This window comes from Puma concolor, chromosome B3 (genome assembly GCF_028749965.1).
Source record: "Puma concolor isolate L17-30 chromosome B3, mPumCon1.1.hap2, whole genome shotgun sequence".
NCBI lineage: Eukaryota > Metazoa > Chordata > Mammalia > Carnivora > Felidae > Puma > Puma concolor.
In genome coordinates this window covers 45,188,409-45,215,834 of record NC_141672.1, presented here as the reverse complement: position 1 = coordinate 45,215,834, position 27,426 = coordinate 45,188,409, and the positions used below count along the sequence as shown (strand labels likewise).

The following is a 27,426-nucleotide window of genomic DNA, read 5'->3' as shown; positions in this document are numbered from 1 at the left end:
GATCTGGCTTCTACCTACATCTCCAACTTAATTTTATAATACTTTCCTGCTCATTCAGTAAGTTTAGACAACATGGAATTCATTCTGCTGCTAGTATAGGCCAAGCTCATTTCTATCTTCGGGCATTTGAACTTGCTATATCTTCTAGATGGAATATCATTGTTCCCTTGGATCTTCCACAGATTTTGCACAGGTGACTCTGTCTTGTCATAATTCAGCTATCTGCTCAAAGCCCTCCTTAAAGAGGTCTTTCCTGGTCTCCTTGGTAAGTGGAAGGAGGTAGGTATAGAATAGTATGTTTAGTGTGCTTCCATTTCTGTGTGTTTTCTTAAATATTATTTATACAAATATATACAAGGAATAGCACTGGAAAGATACACAAGAAATTGATAACAGTGGTGTCCACTAGGAAGAATGGCAGGATGAAAATGGGAGTAAAACATTTTTCGCTCTGTTGTATTATTTGAATTGTTTACTACCTGTATGTATTACTTATTACAATAATTAAAGCCTCTTTAAAAGGGGGGGGGGTGGGGCGCCTGGGTGGCGCAGTCGGTTAAGCGTCCGACTTCAGCCAGGTCACGATCTCGCGGTCCATGAGTTTGAGCCCCGCGTCGGGCTCTGGGCTGATGGCTCAGAGCCTGGAGCCTGTTTCCGATTCTGTGTCTCCCTCTCTCTCTGCCCCTCCCCCGTTCATGCTCTGTCTTTCTCTGTCCCAAAAAAATAAATAAACGTTAAAAAAAAAAAAAAAAAGAGGGGGGGGAATGGACCTATAGGATAGCCTAAACCTAATAAATTGGAAATACAACAGAAATAAATACTTAATATTTCACTTAGATTCAGTAATTCAGTTATACAGTTCCTAGTGAAATGTGTCCTGCTTAAAAGCAATTCACCTGACAAAAAGTTAAAATTTTATTGACCACAAGTTCAACATGACCCAACCGTGTGTCTGTTTAGAAAGCGACTACCTTCACTCAACAGCAGAACGCACGTTTTTCTCGAGTACAAATAGAACATTGTCCAGGATAGGTCACACATTAGATAACAAAACAAATGTTAACAAATTTAAGGAGAGTGAAATCATATTCATATTTTTTTTCTGACCACAATGGAATTAAACTAGAAATAGCCAAGAAAATTAGAGAATTCACAAATATTTGGAAATTAAACAACATATTCTTGAATAATCAATGGGGCAAAGAAGAAATTAAAAGGAAGTTACAATATATCTTGAGACAAATGAAAATAAAAGTACCACATACCAAACTTATGGGATGCAGCAAACAGTACTAAGAGGGAACTTTATAATGATAAATGCCTATACTACAAAAGACATAGACTCTTAAATAAACAACCTAATTCTACACCTCGAGGAACTAGAAAAAGAAGAACAAACTAAGCCACAAGTTAGCAGGAGGAAGGCAATGGAGATTAGAGCAGAAATAAACAAAATAGAGAATAGAAAAAATCAACAAAACTAAGAGTTGTTTTTTCTTTGAAAACATCAATGAAATCGACAAGTCTTTAGCTAGACTAGCTAAGCATAAAAGAGAAAGACTCCAGGAAATAAAATCAGAAATAAAATAAATATTACCACTTCTTCAGAAATAAAAAGGATTACAAAAGTACGAAGAATAACTCTACACCAACCAACAGGATAACCTAAAAGAAATAGATGAATTTCTAGAAACATGTAACTTACCAAGATTGAATTGTGAAGTAATAGAAAACCTGAACAGACCTATAACTAGTAAAGAGATTGAATTAGCAATCAAAAACCTCCAACAAAGAAAATTCCAGGATGATGGCTTCACTGGTGACTTCCTCTATCTATCATCTATCTATCTATCTATCTATCTATCTATGTATCATCTATCATTTATCAGTTATTTAATTAGGTTCTTTGTAAGAAATCTAGAACACCAATTTGTGAGGGTACACTCCATTTGTGAGAGAAAACACAAAGTGGATGTAGCCCTGAAGTTGAGGAACAGCTTTGTGGGTCCGCAGCTTTCTGATCAACCTTGCAGTGCTCTATAATCTCATGTTTCTCTTTCTCCGTGTGGAAGATCTCACCTTCCTGGTGTCTGAGTTTACACAGCTTCTTCTTGAAGCAAGCATCAGTGAGATATTTGGGGATTTTTCACATTGCTGATATCAATGGTGGAGGTGCCAGTGACAAATTTCTAGTGTGTTCTACACAGAGGAACTCAGTTGAAGGCTAGCAGTCCAGTCACAGATAGCAAGCCACTGCTCAGCTGCTTCAGGAAAACCACCCTCTTGCCCCTGTGGCACCCAATGAGGATGATCAAAATGGTCCCAGGGGTGATACTAGCTTGCAGCTTCCTCACATGCTGACTGAAAGGTTTTTAGCCGTGGCTCAATAGCTTTTGAGGCACATCTTCAGTAGGATTATACCTACGCATTCTGTCACCACCAACTGGTTTTGTGACAGTGGCAAGAACCCTCCCCTTCTTTTTCTTTTCAACCCTGTATTTAGCTGCTGAATACTTCCTCTTGCACATGGCCTTTCTGGAATACATAGCTGATCGGGAATATCTGCCAATTCCTCTGACTAGGACAGGATTTCAGCTGCAGTGGGGCTTCCCCTTTTTAGGTGTTTTAGTCTTGAGGTTACTTTTTTTTTTTTTTTTAATGTTTATTTTTGTGAGTGGGGGAGGGGCAAAGAGAGAGGGAGACACAGAATCCAAAGCAGGCTCCAGGCTCTGAGCTGTCAGCACAGAGCCCCATGCGGGGCTTGAACACACAAACCGCAAGATCATGACCTGAGCAGAAGTTGGACACTTAACTAACTGAGCCACCCAGGTGCCCCAGGTTTCTTCTCATCAGTATTGAGCTTCTCAGCATTTCACCTGTCATCTTGCAAGATGGGAAAGAGCAATTCCACTAAACATTTAAGGAATTAACATCAATTTTTCTCAAACTCTTCCAAAAAGTTGAAGAAGAGGAAACACTTCCAAACTCATTTTATGAAGCCAGTATTATCCTGATACCAAAGCTAGAAAAAGAAAAACATCAGTCCAGTATCCCTGATGGATATAGATGAAGAAATTCTCAACAAAATACTAGCAAACTAAGTTTAACAGCATATTAAAAGGATCATACACCATGACCAAGTGAGATTTATCCCTGCTGTATGAGGATGGTTTGACACATTAGCAGAATAAAGGATCAAAATCTCATGATGCTCTTCATATGTGGCAGAAAAAGCATTTGACAAAATCTAACACCGTTTCTTGATTGAAACAAAACAAAACAAGAAAAACCTCAAACCAGGAATAAAAGGAAGTTATCTCAACATAAGAAAGACCACGTATGAAAAGACTACAGCTAACATCAAACTCAATGGTGAGAAACTGAAAGTGTTTCCTCTAAGATCAGGAACAAAAGGCAAGGATGTCCATTCTTGCCACCTCTATTCAGTTAGGCAAGATAACCAGAGCAGTTAGGCAAGACAAAGAAATCAAAGGCATCCAGATTGGAAAAGAAGTAAAATTATCTCTGCTCACAGATGACATGATCTTATATGTAGGCATGCCTAAAAATTCTACCAAAAAAAGCCGTTAGAGGTAATAAAAGAATTCAGTAAAGTTGCAGGACACAAAATCAATATGCCAAAATTAGATGTGTTTTGATGCCCCCACAATGAACTATCTGATAAGGACACTGATAAAACAATGCCATTTACAGTAGCATAAGAAAGAATAAAATACTTAGGAAGAAGCCAAGGAGCCAAGAGTTTTACACTAAAAAGTATGAAACATCTATGAAAGAAATGAGAGAAGACACAAATAAATGGGAAGACATCTCCTGTTCGTGGATTGGAAGACTTCATATTGTTAAAATGTTCATACTACCTAAAACAACCTACAGATTTAATGCAATCTGTCAAAACCCCAACTTTTTAATAGAATAGAAAAAACAATTTTAAAATTCATATGGAACCACAAAGAACCCCAAAGAGCCCAAACAATCTTAAAAAGAACAAATAGGAGGGCTCACACCTCCTGATTTCAAAACATATTACAAAGCTACAGTAATCAAAACGGTATGGTACTGGCATAAAGATAGACTTACAGACCAATGGATCAGAGTCCAGGAACAATCATACACAAATACGGTCAACAAATCTTTAACAAGGGTGCTAAGAAGACACAATGGAAAAGGAGGGTCCCTTCAATAAATGTGCTGGGAAAACTGGATATCCACATGTAAAAGAATGAAATTGGACCCTCATCTTACACCATACAAAAAAATCAGCTCAAATGGATCAAAGACTTGAACGTAAGATCTGAAACTGTAAAACTCCTAAAAGAAAACAAAGGGGAAATGTTTTATGATACTGGTCTTGGCAATGATTTCTTGGATTTGACACCAAAAAGCACCAGCAACAAAAGCAAAAATAGACAAATGGGACGACATCAAACTAAAAAGCTTTTCCACAGCAAAGGAAATAACTAACAGTGTGGAAATGCAACCTATAGAGTGGGAGAAAATATTTGCAAACCATATGTCTGATAAAGAGTTAATATCCAAAAAACATAAGAAACTCATATAATTCAATAGCAAAAAAAGAAATAACCCAACTTAAAAGTGGGCAAAAGAACTGAATAGATATTTCTCCAAAGAAGATAAATACCAGATATATGAAAAGATGTTCAACATCACCAATTATTAGGGAAATGCAAATCAAAACCACAATGAGATATCTCACACCTTTTAGGATGTTCACGATCAACAAAACAAAACAACCCCAAAAGTAGCAAATGTTGATGGGGATGTAGAGAAATTGGAACCTTTGTGCCCGCTTGTGGGAATATAAAATGGTGCCTGCAATTATGGAAAACTAAAGGGAGTTTCCTCAAAAAAAATTAAAAATAGAACTAACTATATGATCTAGCAGTTCAACTTCTGGGTGTTTACTCAAAATAACTGAAGTCAGGCACCCAAAGAGATCCCCACTTTTGTGTTCATTGCAGCATTATTCACAATAGCCAAGTGGTTAGGACAACCTGTAGCTGTCCTGTAGGCCCACTGGCAGATGAACCTATAAAAAAATTGTAGTGTATACATAAAATGAATATTATTGAGCCATAACAAGAAGGAAATCCTGTTTTATGCCATGTCATAGGTAAACCTTGAGGACAGCTTGCTAAAAACTAAGCCAGCACAGAAGGAGAAATAATGCACGATTCCACTTATACGAGGTATCTAAAATTGTCAAACTCACGGAAGTAGAAAGTGCAATGGTGGTTGCCAGGGGCTGCGAGGAGAGAGAAATGAGGAGTTGCTGTTCACGGAGTATAAAGTTTCGGTCATGCAAGATGACAAAGTTAGGGAGAGCTGCTGGACAGCACTGTGTTTAGAGTTAACAACACCATACAGTACTCTAAAAAAATCTGTTGAGGGTAGATCTCATGTTATGCATTTTTTACCATGATAATAAAAAGTGGGTACACCTCACAATAGCAATCAAAGAAATGCAAATAAAAAATGATCACCTGTCACATTAGCAAGGGTTTTAAAAGCTGGTGCGAGTTCCCTGAGGCAGCTCTCTCATTTACTGCTAGTTACAGTGTAAATTGGCAGGCATAACCGTTTTGGAAAACACTTTGGAAATATGCATCAAAGGGTCTTAAAAGTGTTTGTACCCTTTGATGTAATAATTTTACTTGTAGGAGTCTGTTCTCATGCAGCAATAACAAATGCAAATATGTTTATTTATAAGACCAAAATTTAGAAATCTTCCCAATGTTCCACGAGAAAGGAATGGTTAGTAGAAGCTGACATATATGATAAAACAACAAAAATGTTTATGAAGTTTATTGGCAAGAGAAAACTCACAATATAACATGAGGTAAAAACGGGGGGAGGTAACAAGCTGTATAAACGGTGATTACAAATCATATAATCACTGCTCTGTCAAAAAATTAAAACTAAAAAAGATGAAGGAAATCCACAAAAAAATGTCATAAGGCTATTTTCTGGGTAATGAGACTATGGATGACTAAAATAAAATAAGATTTTAAAGTATCCTTTTACTCTTTTAAGTCTGCAAACATAAACATGTAAGGTAGAATATAGAGTGATCAGAAATTAGACTCTTTCTTCTGGAAGTACTGGAAGGTTTTTGATTGGCTTCATTCAGAGTATGGTTAAGACAAGCAAACTTCTTCACTAAATGTTTTCATTCTAACTTAAAAGAGGTAGACATCACAGGGAGAGAAATCAAGAGAAAGCCTTACATTATTTATTTGTGTAGTAAACATATGGCCTTTACTAGCCCAAGAAATAGCATCAACTCCCTGTGGGATGCAGTGAGTGGGCCATCCTCTTTAGGAGAGTAGTTTAGGAGAGATGTAAATGGAATGGCGAGCAGGGAGGGGATGGGCGGGTCTGCCCTGGCAGCTAGGTCGGTCAAACCCACCGTGGCTTTCGGTGGGTTGGCAGATGGCACAGCCAGATTGTCCCATCAGCCTGAAGCTACAAACTAAAACAGTTACATTCAAGAAGAGATAAATTTATGCTACAACTGGATTCCTAATACTACCTAGGGATGGTAGGGGTAATGTTCCAGTGGGCTTAACTTGTGAGCAGAAAACTCTAAAAAGGATGGGCAGAGAAAGGTGCAAGCCGCCTTGCAAAGGGACATAAGTCACCAACTCTGAAAAAGTTAAGTTTATGCCCCACTGCTCTGCTCCCCTCCCATCGCTGCCATTTGATACCACGTTCCTTTACTGGGAGGCCAGGGTGGCTCAGTCGGTTAAGCATCCGGCTTCGGCTCAGGTCATGATCTTGTGGTTTGTGAGTTCCAGCCCCATGACGAGCCCCACGATGAGCCCTGCATCCAGCCCTGCATCTAGCCCTGCATCCAGCCCTGCATCCAGCCCCACGTTGAACCTCCCATGGAGCTCCATGCTGACAGCTTGAAGCCTGCTTCAGATTCTGTGTCTCCCTCTCTCTGTGTTCCTCCCCCACTCACACACTGTCTCTTTGTCTCAAAAATAAAGATTAAAAAAAGAGAGAGTGTGTGTGTGTGTTCCTTTACCTTTACCTTTGTAAGTTTCCTTGAAATCAGAGAATGCAAATTTGCAGACCTTGAGCCCAATGTAGTAAAAAAAAAAAAAAAATGTGTTTAAAAAAAAAATCAACTTGAATGAGTTGCGTGACAGTTGGAAATTGGGAAATTTGGCATAAAATTCCGGATATGGGCTTTAAGAAAAGTTAAATTTAGCAACAGTGACCTGTTATTGTCACATGGTAACCATTATCTGCAGAAGAGCGATGCTCATTTTAGATGGCACAGGCTCGCCAATTTGCCGCGGTCCTCACTCAGCCCATGTGCTCATTTGGATTTCCACTTCTGGCGGCTGTAGACATTCCTGAGGCTTTCAGGTCTGGGAGTGATTTAAAAACCTGGTCTTCAAGCCCTGAGCTGCCTAGGATAAAAGTCTCCCCTGATACAAAAACTTATTCAAAGCAACAGTTCCTAAATAATTCTGATAAAGACAGACCTGCGTCAGAACCATAAACATGCTCAAAGACATGCTGGGCGAACAGAGAGCACTGCCCTTCTGAAAATCAGGGGCACCATGGGCAGACAGCTAGAATGAAGAACCTTCGAAGACTGGGGCATCCTATGGGACACTCTCAGGCTAGTGTTTGGAACTTAGTAGGAGGTTAATAAATATTTGTTTCTATCTTCCTAAGAGCAGATGCAGAGCACAGCAAGGAGGAAATGGAGCCAGAATAGTGTAATGCAATGCACAAAAGCACAGCATGCCAAGAGAGAAGGAGGGAGGAGGTAATTGCAGCCTAGAGAGCAGTAGCAGCAACAGAACAAGCCTGGAGAAGTTAGAATGACAGGGCCAAGTACTATAATAACAGGGGACTGCATAACTATGGCATGATTCCGATAGATCTTTGCTAGTAACACTTCTACATGGTAAGTAGAAGCATAGAGTCCACAGATGAAGGTAACATTAATCAAACAAATTCAGACAGAAATTCACATCAAAACACTAGTGAGAAGACATTTAACCCGTTAGTGAAGGATTGTTGGTTTGAAGTAAAACAGAATATGTATTTAAAAATACAGAGAATTTATAAAATGTGCAGAATAGCTATATTCAGCTGAAGTATAGAATTTCTGTACTTAGCTGAAACAAGTTAATGGTTTCAGTTTTGTGTGTGTGTGTGTGTGTGTGTGTTTGGCTTACCAACGGTGTAGCTATAGTTATTGAAGTAATTTATTTCTAAAGCCTCAATTTAAAAAATCAGTTAATAACTGAAGTAAAATTTTCTGAAGCATCATGTAACTGTAGTAATAACGTGTCAGAGAATGTCAGGCAAAGGGTGCCAAATGGCAGAGTGGAAGGTGATAGATGTGATTATTTTTTTTCTAGCCCTTTCTTAGGGTCATGGCTAATCAGTCATTGTTTATACACAAGGTAGCTTTTGCAGTATTTATTTCTTTAAATATTTAGCAGACTTGGGAGGCAGTGACTGGCAATAATATGCAGTTTCCAGCATGTTACCAGTGCTTAATAAATGGTAAAACAATAAAATCCTGCATGATGAAAAACAGCAGTGAGTACATCTATTATACCCCAAACCATATTAAAGCCATAGCATAGTGCATTGTCTACATTATGGTAATAAAGGAACATTTATATTCACTAAAAAGTTCACCCAGGTAAGTTCCTCTTAAATTTCTTAGGGTAGTGAAAGAAAGTATGAGAAAAGTGGATGGAGTATGGATTTAAAAAAAAAAAAAAAGCAAAAAACCCAAAAACCAACCCCCCCCCCTTTTTTTTAATCCTGTGGAACTTTGCTGACCACAAACCTGGTATCTATACCCTATACACTGGCAGGGTGCTCCAAGTGCCTTCAAAACTCAAAACTCCCTCTAATCCAGCACCAATTAGCAAAACCCTCCAGATTTCTATGTACCTCCAAGCTTTGAAAGACTTGATTTTGGAAGAGCAGGAGGCGCCCAGGTGCGTGTGTTACAGATGTACGGCGCTACACAATGGCACCGAGAAAGCAAATGCTAACTCCGAGAGGAAGTTCTTTTTTTACATCTAAGGAAACCCGGGACTGCTAGGCTAGGCTTGGGAACCTCAAGGACTGCGTTTCCGGGATCCTGTGCAGTTTTCAGCAGCTAGAGAACCGGTTTGCAAGGGCTGAGAACCCCGTGCTGTAAGTTTGGGGAAGGAAGCGAGAGAAAAAAAATAGAGCTGCTCCTTTAAGAACTTCCTTTCCCTTTTACTCTATGTTTACATAACACGGGGGCCGATCCACCGCGGGGCCCGAGGGGGGCGGGAGAGGGTGCCGGCCGCCCCACGCGCCGGAGGGAGGGGGCGCGGGGAGGGCGGGGGGCAGCGCGGCTTCGGGCGGAGGGCCGGGCGGTTCCCACCTGCCCGCGCGCCGGCGGGGCGGCTCAGCGGTCCTGCCCCTGCCCCTCCCCCGCCCGCTGCCCCCGCCCCTCCCGCGCTGGCTTTCTCCCTCCCTCCTTCCCTGGCGGGGCTCCGGCGGCGGCTGCGGCGGCGGCGGCGGCGGCGGCGCTTGGCGCGGGCAGGTCCCCCTGCTGCCCGGTCCCATTTGTTGCCGAGTCCTGCTCGGAGCGGCGGCGGCGAGCGGAGCTCCAGGGAGCCCGGCGGGGCAGCCGCACAGCCACGACGGAGCAGCCGCGGGACTGGCCGCCCCGCGCCCCCTTCGCCGCCGTGCCCTTCCCCGGCGCGCTCACCCCGTTCTCAGGATGGGATTGTAGCGGCGGCGCGGACTCCGCGGGGATCGCGGCGGAGGAGGCGGCGGCGGCGGCCGATCGGGGCTCCATGTTTTCCCCCGGCCAGGAGGAGCACTGCGCCCCCAATAAGGAGCCTGTGAAATATGGGGAGCTGGTAGTACTAGGGTGAGTCCCGAGATCTCCGAGGCGGCGGGCGGCGAGCGCTCCGGGCTGGGTGACTGCCGGGCGCCCGCATCTCCGAGCGGGGCCAGGAGGGCGGCTCGGGCGCTCTCTGGGGACGGCTGGGGCGCCGGGGGCGGCTCAGGGGCCCGGGCGGCAGGCGCCCGGGGAGCGGTGCTCCCCATCAGCGCGCGCGGGGCGCTGCAGAGACCACCGAGACGCTCCTTCCCGGCGGAGGACGGCGGCAGCCGAGGAAGTGGCGGAGCGGGGCCGGCCCCGGGAAGGGAGGGACTGTGGCGACACCGCGCCCCGCGAGGCGCAGCGTTCAGGGACCAAGTCCCGGTCCGTACCGCGGGGGACCCCTGCTCGACTTCCCCGCGCGTCCTGGGTCGGGGAGGGCCGCTAGGGACCGGGCCAAGGCGCCACCGTCGCAGGCACCTCGCGGTGTCGGAGGAGACCCCCCAGTTGGCGAAGCTGAAAGGCCGGTGGAGCCCGGTCCCCGGGACCCCTCTGCCCCGGGGGACTGTGGTCTCGGGTCCCGGAACTCGGAGCGCGGCGCTGCGGGCTTGGCTGCCGCGGGCAGCGAGATCTGTGGGGTGGGCGTCCGCGGGTAGCGCTTTGCATATTGTTATGGTGACCGCCGCGGGTAGCCGCAGCCGGGGGCTGTGAACTGTCTGTGACCTGGGCGGGCAGGCCGGCCCTCCGCTTTCCCAGCCGCCAGTGTCCGGGGGTTGGGGGGGGCAGGGACGCGGCTGCGCCGGCCGGGGCCCCGGGGCGCGGGGCCGCATCCCCTCCGTCCCGGGCCGCGGCCTCGCTGATGTGCTCCTGGCGGCGTGGAGCTCGCCCGCCTCGGCTCCCTTTCCGCTTGTGAAAACCACATTTTGAAGATAGTAATTATCCACAATCGTTAAACGGCAGCAATTAGAGACTTCATCTACTTCCTGAGTTTCCTTGTGACATTTCTATTGTTTACCCTTAATAAGCCGGGAGAGAGGCTTCGTAGGATTAAAGCAGGATAAAGTGGGCAGTGAAAGGGGAGCAGAATGGGGAGGAGGGAAGTGCAGGAAACTCGGGAGAGGAAGCAACTTGGATTTAATATTTAGGAGGAGAAAGGATTATTTTCTCCTTTGGATGTGTCACTCCTGGGAACCGCGCTTTTGTCGTCTCTCTTGAAAGACCTGTGTTCAGACGTCATCTGTGCTGATAGGTAGGCTTCTCACACATATGAGGAGCCACGGGTATGGAAAAACTCAGGGAACTCTGAAAAACGTGTTTTGATAACTGAATGCCTTGAAGTAAGTGTGGGCTTAAAAATAATTTTGAAGAGAATTTTTAAGAGAAGCTTCCAGACACAGTACAGCTGGAAGTTGTCTATTCCTCCTCACTTTGTTGCTACAGTTGCTACAGTATTAAGTGGAATAATATTGGAAATCTCATTACCTATTTTGAAGTTTGCAGATAAGCGGTTTTTGTCACCTGCATCTGAATTGTGCTGAAAAGACAGATGTCAGGGTTCACCGGAAGGAGGACGGAATGAGGGAGAAAGCAGGAGGTTAGCTGGTCTTATGTAACTTCAGCCCAACCTAATTTTGTGGAGTTTGATTTTGTTTGTGTGTCTGGCTTCAAAGCATGTTTAACATAGTCTGTGAACCTGACAGGAAAGATTAACTTATGCCAGAACTTTATTTCATTATTTCCTTTTGAGGAAATCATTGTTGAGATGTTTCAGAGAAGCAGCGTGTGAGTGGGCCTGGAGAGGTTTTGTGTTTCTAGCTGGAAGTGCAGGGCATTCCAAAGCCGTGGAAAGGATTTATACCCAGGATTGTCTTGGTATCATAGGCTTACTCTAAAGTAGGCTATGTAAATGCATTACTCATTGCATGTGCTTTGTCCCTGACTAATGGTTTTCCAGGAGACACTAAGTATGACATAGTTGGCACTCGAATATTTTGGACCAGACGCTCGGCTGTTATATGTGCACCTATTATGTGCCAGCACTGCTTAGGCATTGAGGATCCAGCAGTGAACAAGGAGCTTTCATTTTAGTGTGGAGGGACAGGGTAAGCAGAAACAAACGAGTAAACAAATGGATTATAAATGACAATGTCAGGTGTTGCCAAATTCTCAACAGAAGGAGGTTAACTTAGGGAATGTCTGCCCCAGGTAGGTATTGCTTTCTTTAGCTAGGGGGTCAGGGCAGGTCTCTCTAAGGAAGTGAAATGTGAGTTGACATCAGACTACTGAGAAGATACTGGTCAGGTTTTTGAATACTTGAGAAGAATTGTTCTTTTTCTTTTTTTCCTTCTTGCTTGCTTTCTTTCTTCCTAACTTCCTTCCTTCCTTCGTGACTGCCTGCTTGCTTGTTTTCTTTTCTTTTCTCTTCTCTTTCCTTTCCTTTCCTTTTCTTTTCTTTTCTTTTCTTTTCTTTTCTTTTCTTTTCTTTTCTTTTCTTTCTGGGTAGATTTCTGACTCTCTAGAAATATTAAGTACATTGAAGAATGCTGGGGAAATAGTGAGTAGTAGGTAGACTTTAACGAGACCCTTACTTGGCTCAGTGGGTTAAGTGTTTGACTTCAGCTCAGGTCATGATCTTGCAGTTTTTGAGTTCGAGCCCCACATCAGGCTCTGTGCTGGCAGCTTGGAACCTGGAGCCAGTTTCTGATTCTGTGTCTCCCTCTCTCTCGGCCCCTCTACTGCTCACGCTCTGTCCCTCTCTGTCTCAAAAATAAACATTAAAAAAAAAAGAGAGAGAGCCTTACTAATTCATATCCTATCCATCGGATTCAAGACTGTCCCCTCTTAAAACAACAATAACAATCAAACATCAACTTTGCATATCTGATCATCTGGGATGTAAACATTGGTAAAGAATTTCTAGTAGGTTTTCTTATTGATAAAATTAGTGTTGATGTCTAAAAATGACCAATATTGATATTGATAGAGGCTTTTGCCTATAAAACACAGTGCTTTTTTTTTTTTTAAGCTGTTGTGTAACTACCTTTTTGTTTTCCTCTAAATTTCTCCTTTTTTCTTTTCTCTTTTAAATTTCATGGTAAAATGTTAGTGAGAAATCCTGGCAAGCAGACTGAGGAACTATATATATGTATATATGTGTATGTCTATATATGTGTATACTTATATATGTATGTGTGAAGAGGTTTATATGTATAGCTATTTGCATATAGCTATATGTCTAAATCCATATGCAAATATGGGTCTTTTCACATACTGTACAGTACTAAGAGAATTGCCAGGTAGTTAGGATGTTAGTTGGGTCATCACCTTTTTGGTGGATTAATGGAATTTCCTTATTCCTTGATTCCAGCCAATGAATGTGTCATGCCACCACCCCTTGTTGTGCCCATTACGTAATTCAAAGTAGAGAAAATGACTAGTCTAACCGTCAGGTCTTTCTTGCTATTCCTTTTAAGCCTAAATTGGGGAAGTGTGTCTGGATTTGAGAGTGTAGTGGAGAGAGCATAAAGGTACAGTCAGGAGACCGGGATTGAATCTCTGCTTTCTTGCCAACCAGCGTTGTGACTTTGGATTAGTCTTCTACCTTCTCTGTCTAAAGTGATAATGAAACATGATTGGATTAGGTGATCTTTAAGGGCCCTTCCTGGTGTATACCCTGTAATACTGTTCCTTGGTTTAGTGTGGAAAATGCATAGTTAACATTCTGTGTGTTAATTTTGAATATTCTTAAGGTGATGGTGCTAGAATTCTAATGGGAACTGACTTTAAATAGCAGAAAAGACCAATGCTGTGATTACTTTTTTTGAAGTAGATATGTGCAAAACAGGGTTTTTAAAAAAGGTGGTAATGGTATGTGTATATTTGGCTCATTGGTGTTTGATTATATGTTAAGACATTCAGATTTGGTACAACTTTCTGTTCCAAACTTAAGCAAGGCAATAATGTTTTGAAATTAATCTAAATAGGCTACAAAAACCAGCATAAGGAAGAGATAATCTGAAGATAGGATTTTAGACCTGGAAGGGACCTGCGAGGTCATGGTGTGTGTTTAGCCCTTTTATTTTACTAACGAAAAAGAAACTGAGGCTCCAGAAAGGAAGGAGATTTGTTCAAGTTCACAATTGAGCTGGATCACTGCACTGCCAGGTCACTGTTTTCCCACTTCAAGGCAGACTCCAGCAGTGCTGTCAGTTTCTCAAAGCTTCAGACTTTTTGTAACTTGCATGGGGGAAGCTGAATCCCTTTCTGGATTCAGTTTGAAGCGTGCAGCTCTCTTGCTGACTCAGGACCCATCATGGTTTTTTAGAAAAATATTGCACAGTTGAATGGATAATCTGTTTTCCCAGGCTTTATTTTTAATTTGATGCTTCACCAGATATATTTTTATTGGCTCTCCCAAACCCAACCAAGGGGTTTTAGGGTCCTTCAGGAAGCCCTTGAACTTGGATGGGGGCGGGATGCATCTCTATTTTCACTATAGTCAGATTGAAATTTAGCATTTCATGAGTACAGGCAACAAATAGAACTGCTGCTAGATTTGTTATTTGGTGCATTAATACAGAACTGCATACATTATCGTCTCATAACTTAAAACTGTCTTGATAACTAAGTATAATTATTTTCACTTGTAGTCCTTTGTATTTTATTTTATTTTATTTTATTTTATTTTATGCAATTAAACCATTTTTCTGAGAAGGGCTCAGTAGGTTTTACCAGACTGCCAAAGGGATCCTTGGCACCTAAATGGGTAAAAACCTCTACAAATGTGTACTTCTAAACATGACTGAAAATGAAGCATTTTAGTGGAAACTGATCAAGGTCTTCAAAAGGCTAAAAGGTCAGGGATGGGTGGGGGGACCTGCCTTTTTTCCTTTGGACGGCGCAGCATTCTGTCAGATAAGACAAAGCACACTGTTGCTTGAACAGTTTATGGTCTTTGTTTTTTTAAACAAGCAGCTCCAGATTTCTATATGCTGTTTGTGTTTTAACTTTGGCACTTTGCCTTGACTACCCTTCCCTTCGGTAGTAATAAGAAACCTTAAGATATACCCTAATACTTTTCCTTTTCTCATCCCCCCTCTCTAATTTGGGCCCAAAGACTTCAAACGCTAGTATCCTTTATAAAGTTAAAGATCTTTTTGTTTTTCGTAAATAAAACAAAATCTTTACTGCCACTCAGCGTGTGGGGTGATCTGAAGAGCTCAGATCTGTTCGTGTGGATGGAGTGTCTAATTCTGTAGGCTATTAAGGGTCATGATGTTACTAGCTTTGGGTTGCTATATTTTGCTTTACTAACTTTAGCCTTGTTTGGAGTATGTGGCTGTCTGTGTGGTTTCTCGTCTGGCTTTCTCAGATTTATTTCTCTTTTTAACACATCCAGATTGACACCTTTGTTAGGACTTCGCATTTTTGGTTGTATTTCATCATGTGATCAATATTTGGGGATGCTTTATATAAACAGAAATAAAACCAGGCTGATCGAGAGCCCAGCAACTTTACCAAACATATTTTGTCCAAGAGGTAAAACACATACGCACAAAACACCAAAAAGCCAAAAACATACCAGTTGCCGATTTTGAGGGAGACCAGTATTGTCACGCTGGTGCAGTGAGTTTATATCGCTGTGCAGGGATCAGCAACACAGCCTCCTGGAAGTAAGCGTGTGGGGCTGTGGGCTGGCTTTTGACTGGAGACAACAGCAACTTGGTGGACCTCATTGGTACCGGAGAAAAATAACTGAAAAGGAATTTGTAACGTCGTTTGCTTTAAAGAAAGGTTTCTCCTGGGGCGAGCAGAACCTAGGTTATAGAGAACGGTGAGGGTAAGAATGAGTCAGTTATTAGTTCTTACTGAGTGTATTGTCATTTCAGCTTCTGGAAAATAAAATGATAAGAGCAGAGAGTGCTTCATGTTTCGTAGCTTTGTCTTAATCAGCTATTCTCAACCACTGTCTCAAACGACCTCATTTGTGATGATCAGTTTTGAGTTATGTGTCCAGTAACTTATGACAAGTAATAGAGTGTTGATGTTTCAAATGACTCTGAGATGTCTCTTTAATAATGCCATTTTTTTTACCCACTTGCATTCTGATACGTTTTCTCAAATGGGAGAGAAAAGGGGTGGAGCTACATGGGGCAAGCCAGGAATTTATTCATTCAACAAATATTTATTGGGTGTCTTCTCTTCCAGGCACAGGGGAGTGAGACAGGGCGATCACGTTCCCTGCCCTCGTGAACTGCTGTCTTACTCTTGTCACAGCTCCTTAGTGAACAGCCACTGCCAATATGTTGTTCGTTTATTTAGCCTATGAGTATTTGAGCATCTACTCATGTGGGATGCCATGCTTGGCACTGGGGGATGCACTGATGAATGAGACTGGTACAGTTCCTGCTACTTTGGAGCCTGTAGTCCCGTCAGAGACATAGAAGGCAGTCTGCAGAGCAGAGGGTCACCTAACACCGTGCCGGAGGAGGAGAGCATGGCCAGGAGGAGGGAAGAGGGAAAGAATGCTCTAGGCACTGCAAACTAGGATTGGAAGACCCAGAGGTGAAGTGTGCATGCTCCTATAAGGAAGGGGGAAAGCCCTGCGTAACCACAAAGAGTGGTTGACTGAAATCACAGGTGAGGCTGGGGGCAGGCATAAAGTCATTGGACTTAGTCAATGACTGGGTCCTTAGAAAGATTTTGGGCCTTATCCTAAGGGCATGGGAGCCGTAGCAGGGTTTTCAGCTCTGAAAGGGGAGAGTGGAGAAGGCACTTTCACAAAGGGGGGATGCGGCCTTGGGAGAGGGAAAAGGAAGTGCAGGGAAGAGCGGACTCCAATGTAAGCCAGCTGGCAGCTGTTTGGGTTCTAGATTCTGGTTCCTGTCCCTTGTGAGACCCAGTTGCACCCCCTGCCCAGAGCTCTGTGTGTTTGGCTCTTCGTTCAGTGTCGAAAGTTCTGATGGGGAACCCGCACTGCCCTAGCACTGCCGCAGACCGAAGCCGAAGCCGGGGAGATGGAGGACACCCGGGCAGTGGGGAGCTTACCTTTTAGTGGGAGGGGTGGGCCCTGTGCAGGAGCCAGCAGACACATAGCTAAAACATGCCATTTCAGAGGGTGCTATGGGGAAAAGAAAGCGGGAGAAGGGGGAAGAGAGTGAGCAGGTTGGCGTAGGGGACTAGCAGGGTGAAGAGCTAGGGATAAGGCCCTTGGAGGCCCTTGGAGGCTGAATAATCAGCAAGGGCTTTTCTGAGAAAATAATCCCGAGTCCTCTGAGAGCACCCACATTTTTCAATTTTTATTTACTGTTTTCTGTTTAAGCCACCCTGGGTGGGTTCCTGTCTTATAGCCAAAGCATTCCGAGTATTATATCAGCTAAGGATGCAGAGTACATAAACAGACTACCAAAGGGAAAATAGAAGTAAAAACAAATATAAGGACATGTGTCTAACATCCCTAGACACAAACGCGGTTCAGTCCACTGTGCTGTTGCCGTGTGCCCAGACTGGTGATGGCATTCCACTAGTGTTTGTTGAAATTACCTGGCTTTCCCTTAAAGTTTGCCCCTGGAGGGCGGAGACCCCCACCTCTGCCTGCCTTGGAGTGCCAGGCACACCTTTTCAGGTGTATGCTAGGTACTTACCCGGTACCTGGAAGGAGTGGATTTCCATGACATCTCCAGTGCCCCGCTCGCTTGGCACAGAGGAGTCCCGGGGCTCAGGGAAGGATTTTGGACTTGGAAGGAACACTGCAGTTCTGTAGCACAGCTGCACTGTGTAAACAACCCTCCCAACCGTAAGGGCCCACAATAAAGGCTCCCTGCAATACTAAACACCCACTTTACTGACATCAGATATTCCATTTCAACTTTTGTTTGTTTCTCTTTCTGTCAGTCACCTAACAGTCATTTTGTCACCTGCAGAAAGTTCTGCCTTGAAGGGAAGCAGGCCATCTGTTCTGATTCCCCCAGCTGCTCTGAGCTGCATTGCAGTGCGCCGTGGTGGCGTTGAAAGGCTGTGGTCATTAGTGCCTGTTAATGATGGCTGGCAGCACTATGGAATACAAGCCTCTCGGACGACAAACCTAATAAATATGCATTGGGGGTATTTTTCAGCGTCAGGTTTAAGACTACTGCAAGTCGTTCTTGATTGAGGTTTTATTTCCAGCCATCCACATAATGCGTCTCACTCTCAAACATTTAACTGTTCGTTCCCTGCTTTTGTGCTCACGCAGGATCTCCTTTTAGGATAAGAATCATTATTTCAAGCTTTGTACTTCCGTTCTAATTGGTGCTAGCCTAACAAAATCCAACCAAAGCAGGCAGTTGTGTGTTTGGCTTCCGAGCTGTTGGGCTAAAACTGCTGTTTACTATTACCAGGGGCCCCTGCTCTTTTCCCATCCATACCTGGAATTCTTGTGCTTCCTGCTATGTGTTTAGAGAGTACTCTTCACAATCAGAACTTGTGAGGGGTAAGCAGTTAGGATTTCTGGAGCACTTGATTGATAAACTGATTACCTTGAGGAGGGGCCCTTATTGCACAGGGACCATAGACACAAAAGAGTGTGTTTCACACCAGATCCCGGAAGATTACACAGACCAGGTCTGTGCGGTAGTACATTAGGTTACACTACCATTTGGGTGCTTTCGTTAGTACATGCCCATGGATAGAATTGAGAATTGGAATCTGTACTTTTGTTTTTTTGGTAAAGATTAGTCTTTATTTTTGAGAGAGAGAGAGACAGAGACAGAGAGGGAGACACAGAATCCAAAGCAGGCTCCAGACTCTGAGCTGTCAGAACAGAGCCCGACGCAGGGTTCGAACTCAAGAACAGCGAGTTCGTGACCTGAGCCAAAGTCAGACGCTCAACCAACTGAGCCACCCAGGCGCCCTGGAATCTGTACTTTTGCTCTGTAGCAATATCTAAGGTAAACAGGAAAGTTATCGTACAGAGAGCCATGATTTGTCAGCATGTTATGCTTTCACGTACCAGAGCTCTTTGATTTAATAAGCATTCATTTGTTTGGCCCTTTAACCTGTCCAGTGAAGCACTGTACCTAATGGCCATGTCGTTGAGGTGGACGTTACCCTGCTTTCCTAGCCGGTCTTGTAGTCAACTGGAGATCAGGTAAGAGAACTCAGGGTTTTGACTTCATTCCATGCTCTTCCCCTGTTGTCTTCAAATATGGCTGGCAGTGGTTCCCCGTGTGTCCTTGTGTGCGTGCACTGGACCTCTCCTTCAGGAGGCCAATCCCCACCGCTCAAATCTGGGCTGGTTTGGTGATTCGCTTTGACCAGTCCACCTGAGGGAAGTGATACTTTGTGACTTGTGGATGTTGCTGTAAGGGGGCGTTGTAGCTTCCGGTTTTGTCCTGTTAGTTTGCTAGAGCTGCCATAACAAAATACCACAGACCTGGCGCCTTAAACAACAGAAGTTCATTTCCTTGCAGTTCTGAAAGCTCGATGTCCAAGATTAAGGTGTTGGCAGGCTGGGTTTCTCCTGAGGCCTCTCTGCTTGGCCTACAGATGACCATCTCACCCTGTGTCCTCAGATGGCCTTTTTCTCTGTGTGCCCACCCCGATGGTCCTTCCTTTTCTTATAAAGACACCAGTCCTACTGGATTAGGGCCCACCCATATGACCTGATTTCACTTTAATTACCTCTCTAAAGATCCTGTCTCCAAATACAGTCACATTCCGAGGTGTCCTGGGGTTAGGACTTCAACATATAAATTCAGTCTATAATGCCCTCTTAGAAGGCAGCCTCCAGATGGAGAAGCTGATTGCCTTGCTGGGGACCGTGGCCCTGGCGGGTGAGGGATTACAAAAGGGCAGTGGGCCTGGCCAACCTTCAGCCATCCTAGCCACGCAGCTGAGGCAGCTGGCCTGGGAGTGAAGCTGTTTTAGACCCTTCAGCCCATCAGGCTGCCCAGTCCACACCACGTGGAGCAGAGATGAGCCGTTTCCACCAAGCTTTGCCCATATTAAGGAACTGTGGGTGTCAGTTGTTTTAAGCCACCGCATGTTGGGGTGACTTGTTACACAGTGGCAATTTGGACACCACAGTACTCCGTTGCATGTGGCTCTGCTGTCAGACCTGACAGACTAATGTGAAATAACTCACTGGTCTTGTGTTTTGTTTCTGATTATTTTAATAAGCACGATTTCAGCCTTTTGGATGAAGTTATTCCAGAAATCGAGTACCGCATGGTCTGAAAATCTTAGCTAACAAAAGCATTTGTGGAATAACTTTATCATGTGTAAGTCATCTGTGAGTCTCCCTGCATTCGATAATCTCCATAATCAGTATTATCTCCTGAAATTCAGTGAGAGCATGGCAGGTGAAGAATGGCCCCCGCTTTGCTGAGAACCGTGCCTCTGGTACACTCGAACAGAAGTCGCTTGAACCCAGGGAGCTAATGCATGACACAGATTTTCAGGCTTTTAAAGGCCACCTGACATGAAATAATAGAACCAACAGAGATTTGAGTGGGGGAGGTAATCTATACTAGCATCCTGCAGGTACAGGGCGATGGATGGGCCCGCAGAATGTTTTCACGCTGCAGTCGGGCGGTGAAGTGACAAGGTGAAAAGCTCATTTCTGTCAGTTGTACCTGTCTGTGGCTGTCAGCCATAAGACGGAAGCACAGTTCCTGAAATACTTCACGTGCCTCATTCACGCTGTGGAGACCCATCATGTGCCGGGTCAGAGGCAAGCAGTGGCGAGAGATCACTCTGGCGTGCACGGTCTGGGGTGGGCCCGTGGACTTGCGACAGAAAGGGACAAAGAGTGATGGCAGCCACACTGGCAGCCACCTGTGTGGTCCTCACTCCACCACGCCTCTAGTATCCACCAGTTACCACCTCCAAATTGAGCCCATTGCTGGAGAGAGAGAGAGAGAGAGAGAGAGAGAGAGAGAGAGTCAGAGTCCTGTAGTAGCTGACGTGAATATAACTTCGTGAATTTCCCTAAATGCTCTTTAGGGAATTTTAACGTTTGCCATGTTTTATCCGAGGGACTGAAACATGTAAAGTTCAGAGTTTTGCATTCAAAATGTATAAACTAAGTGTAAAAGAAATTCAAATTTCTAAACGATCTGTTTTGTAAAAAACTGCTATAATTCTGTGGTTTTTAAAGTTTAACGCTACGCGAAGACTTTTGGGATACCAAATATAGAGATAGATGCGTTTTACTGCATGTGTTTCCTGTACGGATCTATTTAATTAAAAATGGGAGCCCCTGTACCTAGTAGAAATGAAGCACTTATAAACATACACACTAAACGTTAAGCACTCAGTAAGGGTGAGTCGATGCTGTTGTTGTTGCTGTTTTGATGATGCTGATGATTTCATGTTGAGGAGCCCACATAAGGAAATGCCCTCCAGGGGCATACGACCCGAGGTCAAGACGAATAACTTAGCAACAAACCATACACGGTGTAGAGGAGGGGTAGATGGAGGCAGCTGTTTTTTCAGACGCACTATGTGCCAGGTTCCATTAGGTGTTTTGCTTGGTCAGTCCCAGGAATTAGATTTTATCGGTGGAAAGTGAGGCCCCTTGGAGGAGCCAAGATGGCGGAACAGCATGGAAGCTTTTTGTGTGTCTCGCGTCCATGAAATACAGCCAGACCCACACTAAACCATCCTGCACACCTAGAAAACCGATTGGAAGATGGACACAACAATCTGCACAACCTGGAAGTGAGGCCCCGGTTCAGGTCACTCGCCTCATCAGTGGCAGGGCCTGGCTGGAAGGTGGGTCTGTACATGTTGCTCTGAAGCTTTGCTTTTTTCCTCCAGGGTGAGGTCAGAAGATATTCCTGAAAGATTGGGAAAGATATCCTGGAGGAGGTGACTTGGGAGCAGAGCTTTGAAGGGCGACCTGAGGTTTTAGAGGGCAGTAGTAGTAAAGGCATAGGGGTGTTTGGCTAGAGGCTGGAGTGCCCCGGGAAGGAGAGAAAGTTGGAATACCATCAGCTAGTCAGCAACTACTCATGCTAGGGATCCGGTGGGCAATAACTGCGTGGTCCCTGCCTTCATGGAGCTTATAGTCTACCACAAAAGGGGGACTTGACACATATTAAGCCTGGCAGGGCGCAAGCAAGCACAGGGTTTCACGGGCGTGTAGGTTCAGGGGAGAAACCTTGGGTTTGTGCAGAGGGAAGGATTCCATTTAGTCTGCGTTGAGGGGGGTGAGTAAGAATTAGCCAAGGGTCCTGGGGGAGAGTGGTGTGTATAAGACACATTTGGAAGCTGAGGAGCCGAGAGACATCCGGTGAGTTTGGAAATCAGGGGGTTGGAGGGCCAGAGTGACGAGATGGACATGATGGGAAGGGTGCCGTGGGCCCTGTAAAGATTCAGGCCTCCGGGGATTGGGAAGCCTTGACGTTCGGGTGGTATTCCGTGTCTTCTGAGCAGTTGCCTTAAAACTCTGAGGAAGGATTTCCAGCTGGGTCTGCATTTTCTCTTGTAGATTATTTCCCCCTCCTTTGTCTCCAAGGGACAGTGGCTTGTGCTGCGTCTAGCGATGAGAGACGGCGGTGGTGGGATACAGTGAGCGTTCAGTCACTCAGGAGTGTGTTTGGAAAACTTGGGCAGGACCCATGCACGTTTTTGTTTCGGACCCCACTCGTCAGAGCAGATCCCAGAACCTTTACACACTCAGCCAACTGTCCTCTGGAGCCTCGCTTTCCCTCAACGCCCAGGTGATGGCCATCCCTGTGCATCGTCTCCCCGGTGGAGGGGACCTGCAGCCCATGGCCATCCTTTCCTGGCCCCCCAGGGAGCCCTCGTGTGCCAGCCTTCCAGCGAATCACCCTCAGGGAGTAAACTGGTGCTCTTGCTTCAGGCTGTTACTGCAGCTCAGGGTTTTGGCTGTCTCCGGCTGAGCTGTGCCAGCAGCAGAAGTGGGGGGACAGCTGGGGCCAGCGTCGCCCATGGAACAGCCCCTCTGCTGGTGTGTTGATCCTGCTGCTGGGGGCAGAGTTTTATTCTTGCAGTAGGTGCGGGCTCTCTGGTTTCTGCCCAGTGCTTGCTTTGCTCTCCCATCACTCCCATGTCCACTTCTGCCTTGCCTTCAGGGAGCTCTGCACCTTTTGAATTGAAATGGAGGTCCCCATCAGACCTTAAAATCATCATTAAAGAGGGAGCATCAGGATCTGAGCTCTTTCTTTTTTTTGCACGTGGATGAGAAAATTCCGGCTGGTTCTTTCTTTGTGGGAGGTGCACAGAGCGCTGGTGCTTTTGGTCATGACAGTGGTGTCTCAGTAGCCTGTGTTAAGTGCTTACTGTTAGTCGGTCCTGTGCAAAGTGCCCCTCATGCATTTAAGTTCTGACCGAGGCAGCTGCATATTATCACTCATCATTTTATAAATGAAGAGCTTGAGCCATGCATGCTGTGAGGAGCTTGTCTTGGATCGCTGGATCGCTGTCACGTGATTCAAACTCTAGGCTTTCTGACTCCAACACCCTTGTTCATAAATCCTGTCTCTATGTGTGTGTGTTTGTGCAGTTTTGCACCTTATTTATTTAGATAGTGTGTGCACCCGCAGAGGAGGGGCAGAGAGAGAAGGAGAGAGAGAGAATCCCAAGCAGGCTCCCTGTTGCCAGCACAGAGCCTGATGGGGCGCTTGAACTCACAAACTGAGATCATGACCTGAGCTGAAATCAAGAGTTGGACACTTAACTGACTGAGTCACCCAGGTACCCCTATTTGTTTTCTAACCAAACCCTTTCCGTACTGCATATTCTCATTAAACGCAGTGATAATAAACCTCACTCATTTAATGAGGTTACCAGTAAGGTTAATTTTTTTTTTTTAATGTTTACAACTGATATGAACCTTTTGGGTGGAAAATTGCCTACGTATGTGCTTTACCCACTTATGTATTGTGTTCCTAATGTATTTCCAAAAAAACCCAAAACAATGTGATTTCTAGGGAATAAAAACATGCATCCTCCTATTTGCCTTCTTATTTGCCTGAACATATTGCAGTTAAATTCAAGAAAGACTGGCGTTTATAATCCAAAATAATTCTAAGTTCATTTCTCTAGTTTTAAAGCCACTTTGTCAAGTTATTCTTCTTTCCTTGAGAAAAAGCTCTTTAATCCCGTTAGCTGTGGCACGCACTCCTGAAGGCTTTCTTTTTTCTTTTGCTATTGTTGATGAAAACGTAGGCTAGCATTTATATTTTGTTCATAGCTTGGAAAAGGGGCTTCAAGCCCTTGTGCTCTCAAGTAAAGGTCTGTTTGTGCTTAGATACTAATGTCGCTGCGCGTTGGTGTTTCCTTCCCTGTCTGCTGATCTTCCTGTTAGTATTGATTAAGCGAAAAGACCCGCACAGCTTCCCTGCATCTCCTCACTAACAGGACCTAATACAAGGCGCTCCTGCAGCGGCACTGCTTTAGCTAATCCGAGAAGTATTGGCCAGCAGGAGTCCAGGAAAAGTGCCTTTTATTTGCTATTCTAAGTGTTAACTTAGACCAGATGCCAACTTGAAGGCTTTGATGAAATTGTTGGCTTAGACCCTTCTGGAAGCTGGTGAAGCTTTATGCTGTACAGTTTCAACCTTCCTGTGAGGGCAGTTAAGCCTTTTTGGTCACAGATGTGGTGAGGTGCGTACGACCCAGAGTTTCTGAAAACAAAACAAAACACAAACCGAAAACAACAACAAAAACCGTTCTTAACTAACAGGCGTCCTAAGATATCAGGGGGTAAAATACAAAAGGACAAATACAGCATCTTGATAGGTGATATTAGATATTATGTGGGGGAAAAGCAGACACTTGGAAGCCCTGCAGGAAAGTAATCCAATCAGGAGGTTCTGATAATGTAATAAACTGCACAAGGGTGAAACTTGTGGTTTACGCACACTGGCATGTCCTTCAGTTGAATTTATTGTCTTACAGTGGTTGTCTGCCCGTGTTCTACTGTTTTAAATATTAAAAAATAACACAACTCACATTGTCCCCAGATGGGAGACAAAAGACACAAATCTTCATCACCTTAATAATTTGTGGGCCCTCCTTCCCACTACCTCCCCCGCCCCCAGGCTTCTAGTGGGCTATTGGTTGGAATTCCTGTCCCGCATAATGAAGCCTACAGACTTCGGGTTGTATAAGAAGTAAAACTGCTCAACAGTGCCAAGTATAGTTTAGCTATGGTGACAAGCCTGCGGGCTTCTTTAGCTCGAGGGGCCCCCCTGGAAGAGAAGAACCTGGCTCCGCTCTTAACCCATGCTTCAGGAACAGCTGTGGAGAGTTGCTCCTTCTCTGGGAGGTGGCGAGGAGGGCTGAGCGGGGGCTTTCCCCTTAGCTGCTTCTCCCAGCTGCTGTGCAGTTTACTGACCGCAGGAGGCAGCAGGAACTTGGGGTCCCTTGCATGGTGTGGGAGGCTCCTAGGGGGCCCCAAGCCCCTGCCAGATGCTCGGTTGCAGCAGGAGTCAGAGGATGGACTATCATCTCCATCAGAGAAGTGGGGAAGTAGGGATGGCCACAGATCCAGTGACTCCTGTGAGCCTTCATAGCCAGGAAAGGATTTTGAAGCTCAGGAATTTGAATCCGGATCTCAGATTTTCAGAAGCTTGTGTGTATTCCATTTCTCAAAGCCTGTAACTCACATCACATCATCACATCTGTAATAACTTTTGATAACCACCTGAAGGGTCACGTTAAGGGTGTAAGTCTTTGTATTTGCGTTAGGTTCTGAAGTTGTGATTATAATGAAAATTCTGGCGAGGCTTCCCAGGACCAGCTGGGAAGGGTGGACAATGGTGCTGGCGACAGCCCTGCAGGGAGCCGGCCCCTCCTCACTGCCTGACGGCTTTGCCTGCTAACCCTTCCCTTTCTGCTCCTCTCCTTCAGGCCCATGGAAAGGGTCAGAGGAGGCCTGCCCTTGTTTTTCCTGTTACCTCCATTCAGATCAAATTCAGACAATGGAGCTCTGCTCCTTGCCGCGAAGGGCTCTGCCTGGCCCCTTAAGTTCAATTCAAGTGAATCTTTCTCTGATCTAATTGTGTTTTTTTTTTTTATCCACTTGAATACTCACCGTGTTAGTTAACGTGAATCACATACTCTTTGATTTTGCCTGGGTAATTACTTCACCCCAATTTCTCCGAGGGTTAAACCAGTGTTATGTGTCATAGATTCTTGCAACTTAGATGTTAGCAACTAATCATTAATGCTAATTATTTAGCTTTCCTCTACTGATAAATTTGTAAATGCAGATTTTTTTTAAGGCAGACCATTTATATTCAGGTAACATGGATTTAATCCTAAAAGCGGCATGCTAAAAATATGATTATGAAAAGAGTATTAATGAAAATATTGGAAGGAAAAATCATCCATATGCTAATACTGTATTTTGCATAGTCACATCTGGTCATTATCCACAAACAAAAATATTTTATTACATTTTATACACGGTGTATATGCTACTTTATAAAGGATTAGCTAACTCACTTTCATTTTAAGAGAATTTGATTAATACTAGAAAAAGCATTTAGAGTAAGCCAAATCTATTTTTTCTTGATCAGAGCAGTTATGTGCTAATAGGTTATATAACACAAATTCTGTGGGGTTTTTTTCTTTTCTTTTCCTTTTTGAGGTGGGGGTTATTGCGGAATGAAGAAATGCCATGTGATTTCTGAGGCTTTTGTTCTAAGGAAATATATGGGAGGAGAAGAAATACAGGGTCATTCACTGTTTGAGATCCTTAAAAGACCTCTGAAAGACCCATAGTTCTGCTAAGAGTATGACTGACTTCTGCAAATGAGTTTCTTAGGAGCCTAGAGAAAAGGCCACATTTAAGGACACTAAATTCTACCAGCGTGGCCCAGTCAAGCCCAAGGTGACTTACTTCCTTGCCCTTGGGGCCAAACTTCTGTCTTTTTTCTTGAACTTTCTTCTTCTTTTACATCTCCCTTCCTCTGCCTGCTACCTCCGGCTCACCTGATAGGATTTAGCTCAGGTGTCCCCTCTTGCATAATTCCCTCCCAGACTCCCTTTTCCTCCTGCCTGGAGCAGTTATTTCTGATGAGCTCTCAGGACCTTCCTAAGGATCCTCCTCGGGCCCTGGCCTCACTCACCTGCACTCTGCCTCAGCACCTTGAGGAGGACGTGGCACTTGGTGGGTGGTGGAAGATATGGATGAACAGACACCGGCCTGGAAATGTGAGCATTCTCATACAGGTGGCCTCTTCCCCCTTTTCTTTGCTCCCGGCTTGGGTTTTATAGAAAGGATTATTCATTTTGAAATAGGCACTTAGCTTATTTCTGTTTCTTTAATTGGTTTCCAAAAAATATTCTCCTGTTTGCATCTCCCCAAGGTAAATTGCAAGGTTTCTAGGCTACATAAATATATTGGGTACTCATTGAAAATTGACTGTTTCAGCCCTGAAAGGAGATGGTGGTGAATTTAAAATTGTCCTTTTAAACTCTAAAAAAGATAAGGGGTTAAAGTGGAGGAGTATCAGGAGGTAGTCTGAAGCTGACACTAATTTCAGCTTTCAGTTTTAAATGATCTTCGTATGGAGTATTAA

At 44.5% G+C, this 27,426-nt stretch overlaps 1 protein-coding gene and 1 pseudogene across 1 annotated transcript in view; one reads left to right on the top strand and one right to left on the bottom strand.

Annotated features, from left to right (window-relative positions):
• Positions 1-1,917: 1,917 nt before the first annotated feature.
• On the bottom strand, positions 1,918-2,829 carry LOC112855778 (large ribosomal subunit protein eL6 pseudogene; annotated as a pseudogene).
• Positions 2,830-9,523: 6,694 nt separating this feature from the next.
• PELI2 (pellino E3 ubiquitin protein ligase family member 2) overlaps positions 9,524-27,426 on the top strand; it is a 197,092-nt gene continuing 179,189 nt past the window's right edge. Inside the window, exon 1 of the mRNA XM_025919632.2 lies at positions 9,524-9,937. Within this exon, the coding sequence (XP_025775417.1) occupies positions 9,861-9,937 (77 nt within the window). The 5' untranslated portion in view covers positions 9,524-9,860. The remainder of the gene's footprint in view (positions 9,938-27,426) is intronic.